Below are 19,188 nucleotides of genomic sequence, written 5' to 3'. Positions count from 1 at the left end.
ATTATAGCCAAAGAGTAGCTACTAGAGGCCAGCTCTTACCAATAACCTAATGCAATAACCTAATGGCACCAATTATGAGTACGATATGGGCATACGCTCCTGTTGTTTCTTGACTTGGAGAACATCTCCCAGAGGCGTCAAGCCTTCTCTGGCCATGATTTCTTTTTCACTTTTGTCTGCAGATTCACTCGGTGAGTTTTAGTTAGAAATAAAGAGCATCAATTACATATTTGCCTCTAGAATGAAGAAGGATGGAGGAGAGCAGTGTGGGAGAACATGAAGATGATTCAGCAGCACAATCAGGAATACAGGGAAGGGAAACACAGCCTCACAACAGCCATGAACGCCTTTGGAGACATGGTGAGTGTGCTGTGGACTGCCGAGCTCTGTGCTTCCTGTCCTCGGTTCTTTACTAAAGTAATCTCTTGCTTTTCAACATTTTATTTCCTTTGCCTTGAAGACCAGTGAAGAATTCAGGCAGGTGGTGAATGGCTTTCAAAACCATAAGCCCAGGAAGGGGAAAGTGCTCCAGGAACCTCTGCTTCATGACATCCCCAAATCTGTGGATTGGAGAGAGAAAGGCTACGTGACTGCTGTGAAGGATCAGGTAAGATAGTGTCAGATTCAGACCTCCCATCTCCCCAGGAAAGCCAAGAGGTGATCGACCTCTTTGCTTTAGTGGCGTGTAGAACAACTTGCAGTTCATAGTATTCAGATAGATGAGCTGTTGTCAAAGTTTTGCTATTTGCTTTGTGAATGACAGCTTTTTTATTCTTTTCTCATGGTAAGTGTGCATCTTCTTATGCTTTTAGTGCAGCTGGGGCTCTGTAAGGACAGATGTTAGGAAAACTGAGAAACTAGTTTCACTGAGTGTGCAGACCTGGTGGACTGCTCTAGGCTTCAAGGCAATGTTGGCTGCATTTTTGGAGAACCATTATTTTGCTTCCAGTATGTTGCCGACAATGGAGGCCTGGACTCTGAGGAATCCTTTCCATATGAAGAAAAGGTAAGTGGAGCTCTTTATCTTGCTGTCATTCCAGCTCTGCTTTTGGAAAGTGGAACGCTTTCAGAGGTAACACACAGTTTTTTCAGAACTCACATTTTAGATGGTAGAATCTATATCTGCAAACTGTCAGTGCTGTCATTATAAATTATTAGCCTTTGCACAGTTCTATGATTATGTGGTTAACATACAGCTGTTCTTGCTATATGTTAGCAAGAACATATAACATAGAGAATATCCAAACATAGTAACATTGAGAATATACAAACTATTTTACATATAATACACATTTCTCCACTGTGAAAAATTTCTTGTGGATAGTAAGCCTAAGGGTCTCGTTCAAGAGACTTGAGCTAATGTTTAGTTTCAAGTCAACAAATAGCATTTCATTTCCTGGGAAATCCTAAGTTGCAAACTGCTGAGCGTTGTGGCTCTAACTCATGTTGTCCAGGAGGAGGATGGTGGTAATCAAGTCTCTTCCCCCTTTACTTTTAAAAGGAAAAAGCCTGTAGGTACAATCCCAAGTATTCTGCTACTAATGACACTGGGTACATGCAAATACTCCCTGTGGAAGAGAAGGCCCTAATGAAGGCTGTGGCAACTGTGGGGTGCATCTCTGCTGTTGTTTATGGACTTCTTGATTCCTTCTGGTCCTATAAAAAAAGAAGGTAAGAGTTTTTCTTTGTAGACATTGAGGAAGAAAAATTGAAAACCACCATGATACACAAGCAGGATGGACTATTTGGTACAAAAAATTCGGTGTAAATATTTGGGTTCATAGATTTCACATAGTTTATTTTATACATGTAATCTTTCTTTCTTTCTTTCTTTCTTTCTTTCTTTCTTTCTTTCTTTCTTTCTTTCTTTTTTGAGATGAAGTCTCGCTCTTTTCTCCCAGGCTGGAGTGCAATGGCACAATCTCAGCTCACTGCAACCTCCGCCTCCTGGGTTCAAGCAATTCTCCTGCCTCAGCCTCCTGAGTAGCTGGGATTACAGGCACCTCCCACCACGCCCGGCTAATTTTTGTGTTTTTAGTAGAGATGGGGTTTCACCATATTAGCCAGGCTGGTCTTGAACTCCCTACCTCAGGTGATCTGCCCGCCTCAGCCTCCCAAAGTGCTGGGATTATAGGCATGAGCCACCACACCCGGCCTACATGCAATATTTCTACCCGGTGTTTCCATACAATACATAACTATTTATTTATTTATTATTTTTTGAGATGGAATCTTGCTCTGTCGCCCAGGCTGGAGTGCAGCGGCATGATCTCAGCTCACTGCAACCTCCATCTCCTGGGTTCAAGTGATTCTCCTGTCTCAGCCTCCCAAGTAGCTGAAATCACAGGTGCACACCACCACACCTGGCTAATTTTTGTATTTTTAGTAGACATGGGGTTTTGCCATGTTGGCCAGGCTGGTCTCGAACTCCTGACCTCAGGTGATCCTCCTGCCTCGGCATCCCAAAGTGCTTGGATTACAGGTGTGAGCCACTGCACCAAGCCATAAATAACAATTCATAAAGCGTTATGAAGTATTTATATTCATGGGCACATAACTCCATGAATGCAAGTAATTCATAACGCTTTATGAATTGTTATTTATTATATAGCTTAATTTACTTAAGTTCTCTCCAATTGTTGGATATTTCAAATTGTTCCAAAGATTTTTTTACCTCTGTTATTAAATCTGAAAAGAGCCCTTGATTCAAAGATTTCAGTGTTCTGTACCTTAGACATACTAGAGTGAAGTAACAAGCTTTCCAAGAGTGGTCTTTTATGCCTCTGGGCAGGTTTTTACAAAAGGATTTATGCTCATTTGTATTTCTGCTAGCTTTAGATGGGAGCCTAAATCCCTAGCCTTGATAACAATAGGTCTTCTTGTTAGGCCTGATCTGGAATGTGTGCCATTTCATTGAATTTAGAGCTGCCTCCCTCCCTGTGGGTGACAGGGTGGGTTACTCTTGGGTGTCCCCTGGCGCTTCTCACCCCAGCATTCCTTTCACTCTCACAGGCATTTATTATGATCCAACCTGCAAAGGAGGATATGTGAGTCAGGGTGCTCTTGTGGTCGGCTATGGCTTTGAAGAAGAGGACTACTACAGCAAGAGATATTGGCTGGTGAAGAACAGGTATAAATTGTCAAAAAAAAAAAAAAAACCCTACATTTGAAACACAAAAGGGAATTCTTGTTTGCAGGGAGCATTTGGATACAGTTCCACAAACCCTTAAGCACATTTCTGAAATCCCAGAAGTCTTTACCCTACTTAGGTTGAACACAGGATATGAATGTTTGAGTATAACATCAAGATGCTGTCACAAGTTGCATTAGTGTAATATTTGTACCACCACATTTCTAAATTCTGAGCATTTTCTTAATTCCGAAGCACATCTAGCTGGAAAGACATCCTATCCTTTCCTGCTTCTGATTTTGCAGCTCTTTGAAAGGGATGGAAGTTATGTGCAGTTTAGACTCAATAATTCATAAAGGATGAACAGAAACACCTGCCTTTCTTGATTCTCTCCGTTAAGCCTATGGCCTCCAGCACAGTGTTTAAGTTGAGTGATCCTGTTAATAAACCAATGTTGGCCCAGTGCGGTGGCTCACGCCTGTAATCCCAGCACTTCGGGAGGCCGAGGCAGGGGGATCACCTGAGGTCAGGAGTTCGAGACCAGCCTGGCCAACATGGCGAAACCCTGTCTCTACTAAAAATACAAAACTTAGCCAGGCGTGGTAGCATGCACCTGTAATCCCAGCTACTCAGGAGTCTGAGACAGGAGAATCACTTGAACCTGGGAGGCGGAGGTTGCAGTGAGCCGAGATCGTGCCACTGTACTCCAGCTTGGATGACAGAGCGAGACTTCATCTCAAAATAAAAAAAATCATAATTAATATATTTAAAGACTTTTTTCATGTTTATCCTTAAGTCTTTATTGGGCATCTCCTATGAGATGGTGCTGTGCTGGCCTTGAGGACATACAAATAAAGCATATACTCACGGCTCCTTCCTGTGGCGCTCCTATTCCCACATAAACAAGCAAATCAAAGCCTGGCACAAATCCACGGGCAAGTGCAGCACTGCGGAGGCTCTAAAGGGAGCCAGGGACAGTCAGGGCACACACTAGGAAGGTGCTTCCCTCTAGGGGCCAGGGCCGGCCTAAGCAAGTAGCACCTGACCTCGATTTCAATTGTTCATAGCTGTCATATCTTGGATAGGGCATGAGGGGGCAGTTTCTCTTTGTACTGTATTATTTCCATTTTTAAGTAATAAGCATTCACTATTTTCATGAGATAACAGATTCAGAAAGTAGGCAGTTCAAGAAAACAGTTAAAGAATTGATAAAGGAGAAGAAGGAGGAAGAAGAGGGGGAGAAACACACGGTCCTCAGATAACTTGATAAAGGCCATTCTCCCATTTGGGGACTGATGTTCCTGAGATCTGTGCGGATGCTGCTCAGCAGGTCCATCACACAGCACAGGCGTGAGGAAGCAGCACTGCCCAGCTGGACTCCAGCATGCTCCACGCTCGTCTCAGTCACAAACAACCTCGCTGAGGATGGTGGCTGTTGCCTCCAACTTACCGTTCCCAGCCAAGAAAAACAGGGAGAGGGCTTTGCTAAGGGCTAAAGGAGGGATGGACAATGAGGAGATAAACCAGGGACAGTGTTCTAATGAGACTGCTTTAGTAAGGATGCAAAGTGACTCTGCTCAGAACTCCACTCCCTTCAGCTGCCCCACTCCCCACAACCACGCCCAATCCCCTCATCCCAACCCCGGGCAGTATGTTGAGCACTTAACAGAAATGCGCTTTCCCTGGCGCTTTATAGTCTTTCCTCTTCAGTCACATTCAAGAGCAGCACAAATTGTGAATCACCCAGCACTCAGGGGAGTCCAATATAGGTAAAAAATAAGAGCAAATACTTGGCTTTGGGTCCACAATTCCGAAAAAAATTCTAGCAGCGACTTCCTGTTTCCATTACAGCATGAAAGGAGTTTGGAAGTTGTAACCATCTACTAACAAATAAAAACCTGAATAAATTTTAAAATCAACAACTCTTCTTAGATTCCTAAGACAAGCGAAGTCATGAAGCAAACCATTGCCCTAATAACTGGGGAGAGAAAGGAATACCGAGAATCACAACTCACTGGAGCACAGACCACGGCCAGAGGCCTCTGCAGGGACAAGTGCCTAGTAAGGAAAACCAAGCTGTAACTGACAAATTGCCAGAGGCAGGGTGTGGAGAAGTCTGAGCATTAAAACTCAGCCCTGGGTTCGGTCCTGGCTTCGGTCCTGGCTTTGATCCTGGGGTGCCCTCAGATTGCATAGCTTAAGTAGCTCCGCAAGGCTCTCAAAGTGAAAATCTGAGAATTCCCTTATGATTCCTGCAGGGGAAGGAAAAAGTAACAATTTTGGAACCCGCCAGAGCTTTCTGTTCTTCTTAACAAGGCCTACACTCAAGAGACACTGTTTTACCAAACTCTAACCTATTTGGGTTTTATCAAAGCTTAACCGACCTGAGAGATGGAAATACCCAACTCCAGCCTGCTTTAGCCTTCCAGGTGGAGAAGGGCAGGACCCAACATCAGCCCACTTGGGCCACCCTGTTCTATCGAAGCAGGGAAAAACTGAGAGGCACTTGTGAATTCCATAGCACAAGGACACAGACTTGTTAAAAAACTGCAACTCACAGGACTAAGGAGTGCTTCTCCTCCCTCTAAACCACATCACCGCTTTGCTGAAGGGTCATTTATCAGAGCTTCTTTCACTGTACATCAAGTTCCTCTTTCAAAAGAAAATAACAAGGCATTCTAAAAGGCCAAAAGTGAGACAGGAAAATAGGGTCTGCAGGCAGAAAACATAAGGCCGATTCACACTTCAGCTATGACAGGAAATATCCTCTCCATAGGGTATAGGCCAAGTAAATGACTTTGTAACTTTACTTCATCCTCTCCGCTTACATAGGGCATATGCCAAGTAACCAAAGAATCCTCTAGAGGGTATTTAAACTCCCCAAAATCTGTAACAGGGCCTTTGAGCCCCTATGCCCAGGCCTGCTCTCACACTGTGGAGTGTACTATCATTTTCAATAAAACCCTTCATTCATTCCTTCCTTGCTTCATCTGTGCGTTTTGTCCAATTCTTTGTTGAACACACCAAGAACCTGGACACCCTCCACCATTAACAAAAGCACAACTTGAAGAGACAGAACAAGGCTAAGAACAAGAATCAGATATGTCATGGGTGTCAGAATGATCAGACCAGGAACTTAAAATAGCTATGATTACTATGCTAAGAGTTAACGGAAAAAATAACAACTTGAGAACACATGGAGAATGTAAAAGAGAGATGAAAATTCTAAGAAAGAATGAAAAAGAAATGGCCTCCCAAATTGTAGGGTAAAGTTGTTCTCTGAAGCTGCCTTATCTGCCTAAATTCCGGACCTACCAAAGAGGAAAATAATTACCTCTGTTTCCCTCTCTGAGCTTTCATTAACTGAGCTCACATAAGAGGAAAGAAACTGAAGTCTGTCGACAAACCTGGATGGAGTTTTGTCACAAACCACTGTCTGCCCTGCGGGCCCAATAGATTTTGTCCCAGACCACTGTATGTTCTTCAATCCCATCGAACTCTCCCTAGCCATCATTTATTGCCCCTCAGCCAAATTCCTCTTCTGCCCCCTCCCATAACCTGTTTTTCCAGGATCCAAGCCCTGACTTTGTCTGTAACCTGGTGAGAGTATATAAGCTTCAGCATCCCACTGGGGAGTTGGATCTTCATTCTGAAGTCTCCATGTATACATGTTTAACAAATTTGAATGCCTTTTCTCTAATTAATCTGCCTTGTGTGAGTTGACTTTTTAGTGAAGCATTGGAGGGTGAAGGAAAAGCCTTCCCTTTACTCCTACACTGGTATTATTCATCTTAAAGATGTTTTGGAAGATTAGTGTGCCCCGGTATCACTGAAACACCCTTGTTGGGATAATATTGTAAGATATGTCACTGAAGATTTTAGATAGAATGGTCAGGAAACACAAGAAAGTAACAGGGCATGTGACAAGTGGAGGGGGGAGCAGGGCGGGGCTAGTCACCTGAAGTCTTAAAGCAGAGATGGACAGATTAGGGACACAGGGCCATAAACATGACCTGGAGCCATGTCAACACGCTGCCTGTGGTGAGCACTCTTCTATGCTTTGATGTAGGATTAAGGAACTTCTATACTTCTATGCTCTTCTCAGCCAAACCAGTTCCCATGATCATTGCTTACTCTCTTGTTTCTGTGTGTTGAGCTCTATATATGTGGGGACACACTGAAATAGGTCAATGGTGGGCATAATTTCTGGCTAAAATGTAAGCTTGCCAACCGGTGGCCCATCTGGGAAACTTTTGTTCTTCCCCTTCTTCTCTTGCATATTCTCAGAAACATAATAAGCGCATCAAAAATCACTTTCTTGGACTGACCATTGTTGTGACGCCCTGGTAAACTGTGCATAGAACAGTCATGAGTGAACATTTGCCCTCAAACTCCAGTCTCTATGTCCTCACCTGTTCATAATTTGATGAAAAAGCCATTGATTTGTTATACAAATGCAGACTCCATAAATGTTTACCAGATAGAACAATTAACCCACCAGCTCTCTGGTTTATAACCAATAATGTCTCCCATTCCCTCCACCTTGTCCAAGAGCAGTAAGCCTGCCACTGAGGTGGCTTGGTTTCCTCCATTAGTGCTTCCAATGAGTAACTTGCTCGTGGCTGTTTTCAAGGATTCTTAGAGGACCTTACCCTTCATCCTTCCAGCAGTTTTATCTGTTGCTTCTCAATAATTTTTTAGGTAAAAAAACAAATACAACAAGTAATCATTATTCAAAACCAAAATATAGATAAATAAGAAAAACGGGGAGAAAACCCCCAAAGACTCACCCAAAATCTCAGTGTACCTGTTTTTGGCCACCTGAAACCAGTGGTCAACTGGGAACACACTGCTCACTTACGTGTCAAGCATCGCATTTGCCTTGTCGTGTATTATGGCATTTGATCATCAGAATAACCCTCATCCCCATTTTACAGATGAGTACAGTGAGGTTAGAGAGGTTACGGAGCTTGCCCAAGGGCACAGGTCTAGTCAGTGAGGAAGCCAGGATTTGGTCTCAGGAGGTGGAACTCCAACAAAAGAGGAAGCAGTGCTGCAGGGGTGTATGGGACCCTGGTACTGAGGGCTGACAGTCATTAGGAGAATTGCAGGAGGACCACAGGGAACAGTTTACGCTAAACCTGACCTTCTCCACAGTTCACAGGAGCAGCAACCAAGACACCACACCCCTCCCAAGGCCCCAGTCAGGAGGTCATTCCCCAACACACAGTTCCAACTCTCACCTCCTGCTTCCGTTCAAAACTTCCTCAAAAGCGCTTTCTGTTTTCTGTGACTCTCCATTGAGTTTTACCCAATGAATGAGAGCCCCTTTAAATGATTAGGCCCAGAAAGGCATTTAAAACTTAATAGCAGTCATGTCCCTCTCCCCTTGAGCCAAATAATTATCTCTGGAAGACACTTGCTCTGCAGGCTCTAGATTAACTGATGCCAAGTAGCCATAAAATGCCACACGCTCTATAGTTCCACAATGTGTAGCCAGTCACTAACCAACATTACTTCTGTAAACCAATGAGAATTCCTGACGAACAACTTTTGTAATTGCTCCCTCTCCTGATTAAAACTTTTGTTTTTCTTTAAAAACTTAGACCTCCCTTTTGTTCCCTTGAGCACTCCCCAAAGAAACTTGGAAGTGTGTCCCTGGCTGGAGTCCTCAACCTTTCTTTAACTAGATTCTGGCTTTTTGATTATTTCGGATTGGTAGGAACCACCACCTGCCCCTTTCTCTAGCAGAAGATTTCCCCACATCTGAGTTATTTCACGTGGAGCAGGTGCTGGAGCAGGTGGGGTGGAAGGGAGAGGAGAGTATCAGATTCTGACCCCTGCCCTATGCCTGCAGACCTGTGATGTATATAATGCAAGGGGAGTGATGCATTTTTTAAAATCTTTTTTGTGTTCTCTTTACAGGGATCTTTCCCCTCTATAGCAAGGGGTATTGTTGTCTCACAGACTATGGATTTTAACAACGGGAATGCAAAGAAAAAAAAAGAATCGGTGTTCAGCATTAGACCTCCCAAACAGAATTTCTGACTTAACAATGGTCCAGTAAGTGAAGATTGAAAAGAGAGGAAAAGGTTTTCTAAATTGCAGGACCCAATCTAAAAAGCTACTGTATGAACCTAGAGCAGTGGTCCCCAACCTTTTTGGCACCAGGGACTGGTTTTGTGGAAGACATTTTTTCCACAGACTGGGGGGATGGTTTCAGGATGAAACTGTTCCACCTCAGATCATCAGGCATTACTGAGATTCTCCTAAGGAGCACAAAACCTAGATCCCTCCAATGCACAGTTCACAATAGGGTTCATGCTCCTATGAGAATCTAATGCTGCAGCTGCTATGACAGGAGGTGGAGCTAAGGCGGTCCTGCTTGCTTGTCTGCCACTCACCTCCTGCTGCATGGCCCAGTTCCTAACAGACCATGGAACAGTACAGGTCCACAGCCCACGGGTTGGGGACGTTTGACCTAGAGGACAATGTCATCAAGGAATTAATTGTCAATGACTTGGTGGAGTTGGAGGAAGAAAGAAGTGTCTTCCACCATCACCTGTAAAATGGGGCATAAAAGAGCCCTCATCTCCTAGGGCAGTGGTTCTCAAAGGTGGTTCTCTGACCAGTAGCACCTGCACTATTTGGGAACTTGTTAGAAAAGCAAATTATGGAACCCTGTCTCAGACCTACTGAGTGAAAAACTCACAGAATGGGCCCTGCAATCTGAGTCTTCAGGAGCCTCTGTGTGATTCTGATGCATGCTGAAGTTTGAGAATCACTGCCATAGGTTTGTTGTAAAGATGACATGAAGAGCACATGTGAAATGCTCAAAACAGTGCCGTACCTAGGAGTTATTTAGCTATTCCTATCATCACCATCATCACCATCATGGCAGAGAACTTTTCTAGTAATGCTTTAATTTCCAGGAGTTGCAGGAACTCACAAAGGGAGATGCCCTTCCTCTGCAGCAACCCCGAGGGCAGGTGCATCTGCAAGCTGAGCCTCTCACAGCACAGAAGCTTCGGTCTTCACCACTCACCAAACTGACACAGAGACCGATTTTCACCTAATGTGTATTTTTTTTAAAAATACAGTCATTTGTCACTTAACAACAGGGAAATGTTCTGAGAAATGCATCATCAGGCCATCTCACTGTTGTGTGACTATCATAGAGTGAACTTACACACATCTAGATGGTAGAGCCTTCTACACATCCACACTAGGTGGTAGAGCCTTCTACACATTCAGGCTAGATGGTAGGCCACAAGCCTGTACAGCATGTGACTGTACTGAAAACTGTAGGCAATTGCAACACAATACTGTGCATTTATGTTTTTAGACATACGTAGACATAGAAAAGGTACAATAAAACACAGTCTAAAAGATAAACAACGATGTACCTGTATTGGGCACTTGCCATGAATGGAACTTGCAGGACTGGAAGTTGCCTTGGGTAAGTCAGTGAGTGAGTGACTTTGAAGTAAATGTGCAGGCCTAGGACATTACTGTACATTACTGTAGACTATATACTGTATACCTAGGTGCCGTGACCAGCTTGGCTGGGGGACCTTAACCCAGTGGTGCTAGAGGAATTAAAGACACACACACAGAAATAGAGAGGTGTGAAGTGGGAAATCAGGGGTCTCACAGCCTTCAGAGCTGAAAGCCCCGAACAGAGATTGACCCACGTATTTATTAACAGTAAGCCAGTCATTAGCATTGTTTCTACAGACATTAAATTAACTAAAAGTATCCCTTATGGGAAACGAAGGGATGGGCCAAATTAAAGGAATCGATTGGGCTAGTTAACTGCCACAGGAGCGTGTCCTTAACGCACAGATCGCTCATGCTATTGTTTGTGGCTTAAGAATGCCTTTAAGCAGTTTTCCACCCCGGGCAGGCCAGGTGTTCCTTGCCCTCATTCCGGTAAACCCACAACCTTCCAGTGTGGGCGTTATGGCCATCATGAACATGTCATAGTGCTACAGAGATTTTGTTTATGGCCAGATTTTGGGGGGCCTGCTCTCAACACTTAGGCTACACTTAAATTATAAAAAATATTTTTGGTCAGACATGGTGGCTCATGCCTGTAATCCCAGCACTTTGGGAGGCCAAGTCGGGCGGATTGCCTGAGGTCAGAAGTTTGTGACCAGTCTGGCCAATGTGGTGAAACTCTGTCTGTACTGAAAATACAAAAAAAATTAGCTGGGCATGGTGGCATGCCTTTGTAATCCCAGCTACTCAGGAGGCTGAGACACAGGAATTGCTTGAACCAGGTTGGTGGAGGTTGCAGTGAGCTGAGATTGCACCACTGCACTCCAGCCTGGGTGACAGAGTGAGACTGCATTTCAAAAAAAAAAACATTTTTTTCTTTAATAATAAATTAATCTTAACTTTCTGTCACTTTTTTCTATTATCTACTTCTAAATTTTTAAAAGTTTTTGACTCTTGTAATAACATTTAACTTAATATGCAAAGACACTGCACAGACATACAAAAATTGTTCTCTTTATATTCTTATTCTATTATAGTTTTTCTATTGTTACAATCTTTAATTTTTATTTCTACTTTTTAAATTTTTTTTAAAAACGGAGACACAAATGCACATTAGCCTGGGCCTATACAGGGTTAGGGTCATCACTATTACCATCTTCTACCTGCACATCTTACTGAACTGGAAGGGCTTCAAGGGCAGTAACACACAGGGAGCTGCCATAAACAAAATCTCTGCAGCACTGTGACATGTTCATGATGGCCATAACGCCCACACTGGAAGGTTGTGGGTTTACCGGAATGAGGGCAAGGAACACAGGGAAAAACATTATTTATGCTTTGTTTCTAATTTGTTATTTTGATTGAGATGGATGAGATAGTGGAAAATAATATTTTACTGTCATCTCCTGTGATAATAATGCCTTCTTCTGGAATCCCTCCTGAAGGAACCGCCTCAGGTGGTTTTATATCTAAAATTTTCTTTTTACAGGCAGGAGTACACCCTAAAGTAAGAATAAAAAGTCTAGTATAGTAAATACATAATCCAACAGCATAGTTGTGCATTATCATTATCAAGTATTATATAGTGTATGCAATTGTATGTGCTAGACTTTTATATGACTGGCAGCACAGTAGGTTTGTTACACCAGCATCACCACAAATATGTAAGCAGCACTAAACGTTTCCACAGATATGATGCCAGTAGGTGATAGGCAGTTTTTAGCTTCATTATAATCTTATGTGACCACCATTGGCCATGATATATGTGGTCTGTCCTTGACTGACATGTCGTTATGCAGTGCATGCCTGTATATAACATTCTTTTGTTGAGATATACTTTGCGTAACATAGAACTCATCATCTCAAAATATTTGGTGGTTTTTAATGTATTCATTATCTCATGCAACTATTACCACTATCTAACACCAGAACATTTTCATCACCCCAAAAATAAGTCCTGTATTTATTAATCAGTGTCTTAGTCTGTTTTCTGTTGCTTACAGCAGAATGTCTAACACTGGGTCATTCCTAACAAAACAAAATTTATTTCTTACAGCTCTGGAGACTGGAAAGTCCAAGGTCACAGAGGTGCATCTGGTGAGAGCCTTCTTGCTAGTGGGGAATCTCTGCAGAGTCCTGAGGTGGCACAGGTCATCACATGGTGAAGGGGCTGAGTGTGCTAAGATGCTAGCTCAGGTCTGTCTTTCTCTTCTTATTAAAATACCAGTTTCATTCCCATGATAACCCATTAATCTATTAGCCCATGAATGGATTAATCCATTCTTGAGGACAGAGCCCTCATGATCCTATCATCCCTTATATGGCCCATCTCTCAATGCTGCCATATGGGGGATTAAGTTTCAACAGGAATTTAGGAGAAAAAATTCAAACTATAGCCCACAGTTAGTTCCAATTCCCTCTACCTTCATTTGCATAATCCACTCTGCTTCTATAGATTTCTCTATTCTGGGCCTTTCATGTGAATGGAATCATAAAATATGTGATCTTTTGTGTCTGGCTGCTTTTATTTAGCATAACGTTTTCAGGGCTTGTTCATATTATAGCACGCATCAGTACTTCATTCCTTTTTATGACTGAAAATACTGCACAGCATGAATACACTGTATATATTCCATTGCATGAATATTAATCCGTTCATCAATTGATGAACATTTGATTGCTTTCACTTTTCTGGCTATTATGAATAATGTGCTAGGAACACCTGTGCACACATTTTTGCATTAACATATGCTTATCAATTTCTTGGGTATAGTCACAGGAGGGGAATTGGTATGTCTGAACATTCATTTCTATTTTACTTCTTTGGCTTTTCTTTTGGATTGTAGAAGAAGTGAACATTATTTATGCTTTGTTTCTAATTTGTTATTTTGATTGAGATGGATGAGATAGTGGAAAATAATATTTTACTGGAAATACTAAGCTTTGATAACCAAAATTACAGAATATTTGAAAGCTTCTATTTTAAAACCTTTCTACATTACAGTCCTGTCTGCATTAAAAGATTCAGTGGAAAAATGAGAAACCAATAGGAGCAACATCAGTATACTTTGATCCAATATACTACCCAACTTATGTTGACTTTGGAATGTAGACAATTTCATCCTCATCTTTGGTAAGCATAAAATTTGGTGAATGACATACCCTACAATAAAATGTAAATAATTCCAGTAGCCTCGTAAGGTTGTGTTAAGAATTAATTGAGATAATATGAGTATTAATATACCAGCCATTCCATAAATCCTCTCTCAGAAATGGACATATCCTTGAGAAATGACATTAAATCCAAAGGCACACAAATACTGCAATAAATGCTGTTGATGTTGAGATACTGTGTATTGACCATGTTTATTGTTTGACCATTTCATCTCATCTAGAATCCTACTGTAATGCACTAGAGAAGTGTTTAACTTGATTCAGGGAAACACCCTCAAACATCATAAACCAAAAGAGCTGATTTCTTCTCATTTGGGAAGGTCCCCTGCCAGGTTCCTTCCATTTCTTAACTTCATTGTCCTCAAAAGCTTTCTCATCTGGGAATTCCATATGGAACCACGAATGGATTTGAAGTCTTGCAAGAAGGGTAATAGAATTGTCAAATATTCTCCCAATTCCACTAGAGAAGAGAGGGTAGGGGTGAGGCAGAGGGTCTTGATCAGTTTAGGCCTGATTCATTTGACACTGGCCTAGGAGACCAGGCTTTGAATGATTAAGCTTTGCCCTAACCTCCAGCCCTCAGCCAGAGCTGTGGAACTGGGTATTGACCCCATTTCCTCCTTTGCAGTCTCCACTCTGTTCCACCCAGGAATGGGGGATGAAATGTTGGGGTGAAAAGGGCAGGGAATTTGTGATCGTGGTAGCACCATGGCTGGATTCAGGCAACAGTGTTTTTTCATTCATTCATTCTGAAAAATTTTATTGAGTCTCTTTAAGTCAGGTCTTGTGCTGAGGAATCAATGATGAACCAACACTGAGACATTCCCTGTGCTGGAGAAGGCTGAATGTGTAGAAGGCTCTACCATCTAGATTTGTGTAAGTTCACTCTATGATAGTCACACAACAATGAGATGGCCTAATGATGCATTTCTCAAATTGGGCGGTAGGTGGGAATCAATTTCCCCTTTGAATGACATATAAACTTTGCACCTCCTTTCCTCCTCATTGAACTAATGCTCTGGGCAATTTTTTCATTTATGGGTCCCTGAGTAGTGAGGTTTCTCTGTAGCCATTCCATCCCCCTAGTAGAGGGAATCTGAGAAAGTGTGGCTACTTCCTCTTCTCCAGATTTCATAAGAAAAAAGAAGTCTTGAAAGGCTTTACATAAAAGTTCACACATTGTCTCAAAAGACATTTGACCAGGGCTACCTGGTTCCCTTTCATCATCGATGGAACGTGCCCCACTGACTCAGGGGTTTCTGTCCTAATCAGGAGGGCCCACCATCTGTCACCTGGCTCTGCTCTAGCTCACCCTGTGGTAACCTGGTATCTGGTCTCCATTTCCAAGGAGTCACATCACTGCACTGTGGAACTGCAGGCCCCAGCACAATGAGTCCTGATGCAGATCTCCAAATCAAGGGCTGATGTTCCCACTCAGGGAGAACATGTCACCACAAGAATGGTGCAGCTCTTAGAAGTCTGTAGCTTTTGAAGTGTCAACTCAAACACTATCACCACTCTAGTGTTCTTTCTCAGGAAGCACAACATCCATGTTAACAGAATGAGTGAAGAATCCATCTTCTCTCTGCCATCCAAAGTTATAGCAAAATGTCTAGGATCATAAGTGGTATCAAGGAATATAAACTCTTCTATTTTATTTATTCACTTGTATTTTTTGAGCTATGGTTTTGCTCTTTCATTCAAGCTGGAATGCAGTGGTGCAACCATGCCTCACCACAGCCTCAAACTCCTGGCCTCATGTGATCTTCCCGCCTTGGCCTCCCAAAGTGCTAGGATTACAGGAGTGAGCTACTGCAAAACTCTTCTATTTTAGATCTAATACTATACCATGGACATCTTTCTTTGTCAATACATTTAGAGTTTTCCATTGTTGACCCTATCATAATTCATTTAACAATCTCCTTTTCTCTTCTTGATGAGTATTTCAACTTTTTTATGTTTCATTTACAAATAATACTGTACTTTATATCTTTGCATGTGTATCTTTATAGAGATGTGCAAATAGTATATAAAACTAATTTTTTGAAATACATCTACTTGCTGAAAAAATGTGATTTCATTGTGTGCTCCTACCTGTAGTGAATTAGGATGTGCATTTCTTCACAACTTACTAATTAACTCATTTTATAGGCAAAATGTGATGGAATTTGTTGCCGTAATTTCCATGTCCTTTGCTGGGAGAATTCTAATTTCAACTTTATTATTATCATTAATTCAAGATATTATTTCTCAACAATGTTAATCATCATTGTGATCATTACCACAAATAATAGATGCTAGCAATAGTCAACCTGCATTAAGAAGCCACATCCCATGCACTTTCCACACAGACTTGATTTGATTCCATTCACTCCTCACAACAACCACGTGAAGAAAGAATCACGAAGCAATTGTATAATTGAAACACAAAAGGAAAGATACTTGTGTGCCCTTGGTCAAGTAATTTGAACAGTCTGTGCTTCTGATCTTCCCATAGAAAAATATAAATAATAATATATTCATTATCTACTACATGCGGATATGTCAGAAATTAAAGAACTGTATATCTGCAAGGCATTTTATGCCACCTATGCATTGTTCGTTGATTATATAGTGTGTCTCATGTTTCAGCGTGCTGGGAAGGATGGATTATAAGACAAAGACTGAGAAAATGCAGAATTTGGTGCAGGGTTTGATGGGGGCCAGCCCCTCCACACCTGTCTGTGGGTGTTTCTCATCAGGTGGGATGAGAGACTGAGAAAAGAAATAAGACACAGAGACAAAGTATAGAGAAAGAAAAGTGGGCCTGGGGGACCGGCGCTCAGCATATGGAGGACCCACGCCGGCACTGGTCTCTGAGTTCCCTCAGTATGTATTGATCACTGTCTCTACCATCTCGGAGAGGGGGATGTGGCAGGACTATTGGGTAATGGTGGGGAGAGGGTCAGCAGGAAAACATGTGAGCAAAGATCTCTGTGTTACAAATAAGTCTAAGGAAAGGTGCTATGCCTTGATGTGCACATAGGCCAGGTTTATGTTTGACTTTACACAGACATCTCGGTACATTAAGGAGCAGTATTGCCGCCAGCATGTCTCACCTCCAGCCATAAGGCGGTTTTCTACTATCTTAGTAAATAGAATGTACGATCGGGTTTTACACCGAGACATTCTATTCCCAGGGACGAGCAGGACACAGATGCCTTCCTCTTATCTCAACTGCAAAGAGGCCTTCCTCTTTCACTAATCCTCCTCAGCACAGACCCTTTACGGGTGTCGGGCTGGGGGATGGTCAGGTCTTTCCCTTCCCACGAGGCCATATCTCAGGCTATCACGTGGGGAGAAACCTTGGACAACACCTGGCTTTCCTGGGCAGAGGTCCCTGTGGTCTTCTGCAGTGTATTGTGTCCCTGGGTACTCAAAATTAGAGAATGGCAATGACTTTTCCCAAGCATACTGCCTTCAAACACATTTTTAACAAAGCACATCCTGCAGAGCCCTAAATCCATTAAACCTTGAGTCAACACAGCACATGTCTCTGCAATCACAGGGTTGGGGCTAGGGTTACAGATTAACAGCATCTCAAGGCAGAAGAATTTCTCTTAGCACAGAACAAAACGGAGTTTCTTATATCTACTTCTTTCTACATAGACACAGTAACAGTCTGATCTCTCTTTCTTTTCCCAACAGGGTTTCCAGTGAAAAAGACATCTTGTTTCCTAAACAACAATTGGCCACATACTGGAGACACATAACCTGCCTATGAACTGGAGAATCCTATTGAAATCTTAGAGGAAGTTTGACATTTTCCTCAGATAGGTGTTTACTATTCAAGTTGGCATGAATAGGTTTTGTTAAAACCCATTTTCTTTCTATTCTGCCTCTATCTGGTACAAGATAGAACTGAAGAGGATATAAAGCAGCAAGGTGCAATTTGAAATCAAATGGCAACAATGGAAGATAATGGTCTTGGTTCAACCCAATGCCCACCTGAAATCACTTTTATTAAGGATGACCAACTGGAACAAAATTGTATATTAGTCTTCTCATGATAATTTCAAGTGTGTTTTGATTTGAGAATTTCTTTATGAAAGTCTTCAAAAATCCCACCTCTTAATCCATGGAATTTTCCCTGGAGTCTGAAAATTCCTCAAATCTTTGGAGACTTGATGGTTATTCACTGGTCAAGGGCTCTGTAAAAGTGTTCTGGGGAGCTTGACTCAGTGGTCAACAGAGGCCCTTCCAAATCTTCAGTCTGATTCTGGGATCCCCAAGGAGACCTGGACCCTTTCTCAACATCTTTTGATTGGAAAGAGCATGTGCTTCATCCTCTGTTGCAACAGAAATAGCCATTGTGAAGCTCTTTTGGGAGGTGCAATGAGTTTATTCAACCACGTGTGGGCTGGATAGGCTCAGATTTACAGGTATGTTTGAGCTCTGTTTCATACTCAAATGTACAGATCCAACAGATGACTGGATCAGTTGTACTCTTCATCTTCCTGGTATTCTGGGAAGCATCAAGTGCAGTGTCATCTTATCGAGGAGGCTCTGCAGATGCTAAGTGGTGGGGATGAGGATCACGATGAAGACAAATGGCCCCATGACATGAGGAATCATCTGGCTGGAGAGGCCCAGGTGTAGCAGTTATGGGATGTTACTTCACCAAACAGGTGATGTTTCACACCTCAGAGCAACACAGAACATTTTGACTGTCAGTGCCTAGTCACTATTTACAATCAGAGCCAAAAAGGCTTCTCTGAAGAGGAAGAAACTTTTGGAAAACATTGCCCCTGTAGGCAGACACTTCATGTAAGAGACACAGCTGCTTGCCTTGGTTGAGGCTGCTACCAAAACTGCTACCAGAACTCCCACCCAGTTGGTAATCAAAGCAACAGAGAGATGGAGCCAGAGCCTGAATCAGATCATAAAACAACCAAACTCATTCACAAGAGTCTTAGCACTCCAATGGTATTGTTCCCACCTCCTGCGGAAAGGTCTGGACATTTTAACATAAATTGGCTGTGGAGTTAACAAGAATGCAGGTTAGCTTTTCCTTGATTAATATGACATTGCTGACATTTGACTACTTTTGACCTTCGAAATAGCCATTTCAAGTCAGTCAATGTAATACTAGGTTTAAGTTTCATTTTACTCCAAATGTATCTATATGCACATAGATAAATACTAAAATAAAGATAAGCAAATTCCTAATATTTGCTTCCCAGAAAACTCATCATTACTCTTTTATTACCTTCCATTTTCAGTCTAGGTGAGGAGAAAATAAGCACTTTATGAGCTTTCTAAAAATTAAGATTCATTTTGAAATTTTAAAATTAACTTAACAAGAAACAAGAAAAAAATAAGTTAAAAATTAGAATTTTGTACAT

The 19,188-nt window shown here is 42.1% G+C and overlaps 1 protein-coding gene across 1 annotated transcript; it reads left to right on the top strand.

Moving 5' to 3' along the window:
* The first annotated feature begins 252 nt into the window (after positions 1-252).
* Positions 253-18,474, top strand: LOC100614162 (putative inactive cathepsin L-like protein CTSL3P). The gene is made up of 5 exons (XM_016962306.3): positions 253-360; positions 461-607; positions 813-1,006; positions 12,687-12,780; positions 18,284-18,474. Exons 1-5 carry the CDS (start codon positions 277-279, stop codon positions 18,440-18,442), a joined length of 678 nt encoding a protein of 225 aa, XP_016817795.1. The 5' UTR covers positions 253-276; the 3' UTR covers positions 18,443-18,474.
* The last annotated feature ends 714 nt before the right edge of the window (positions 18,475-19,188 follow it).

The sequence above is a fragment of the Pan troglodytes genome, chromosome 11 (genome assembly GCF_028858775.2).
Source record: "Pan troglodytes isolate AG18354 chromosome 11, NHGRI_mPanTro3-v2.0_pri, whole genome shotgun sequence".
In the NCBI taxonomy this organism is placed as follows: domain Eukaryota; kingdom Metazoa; phylum Chordata; class Mammalia; order Primates; family Hominidae; genus Pan; species Pan troglodytes.
The sequence above is the reverse complement of the archived record's forward strand: the minus strand, read 5'-3'. Positions and strand labels throughout refer to the sequence as shown.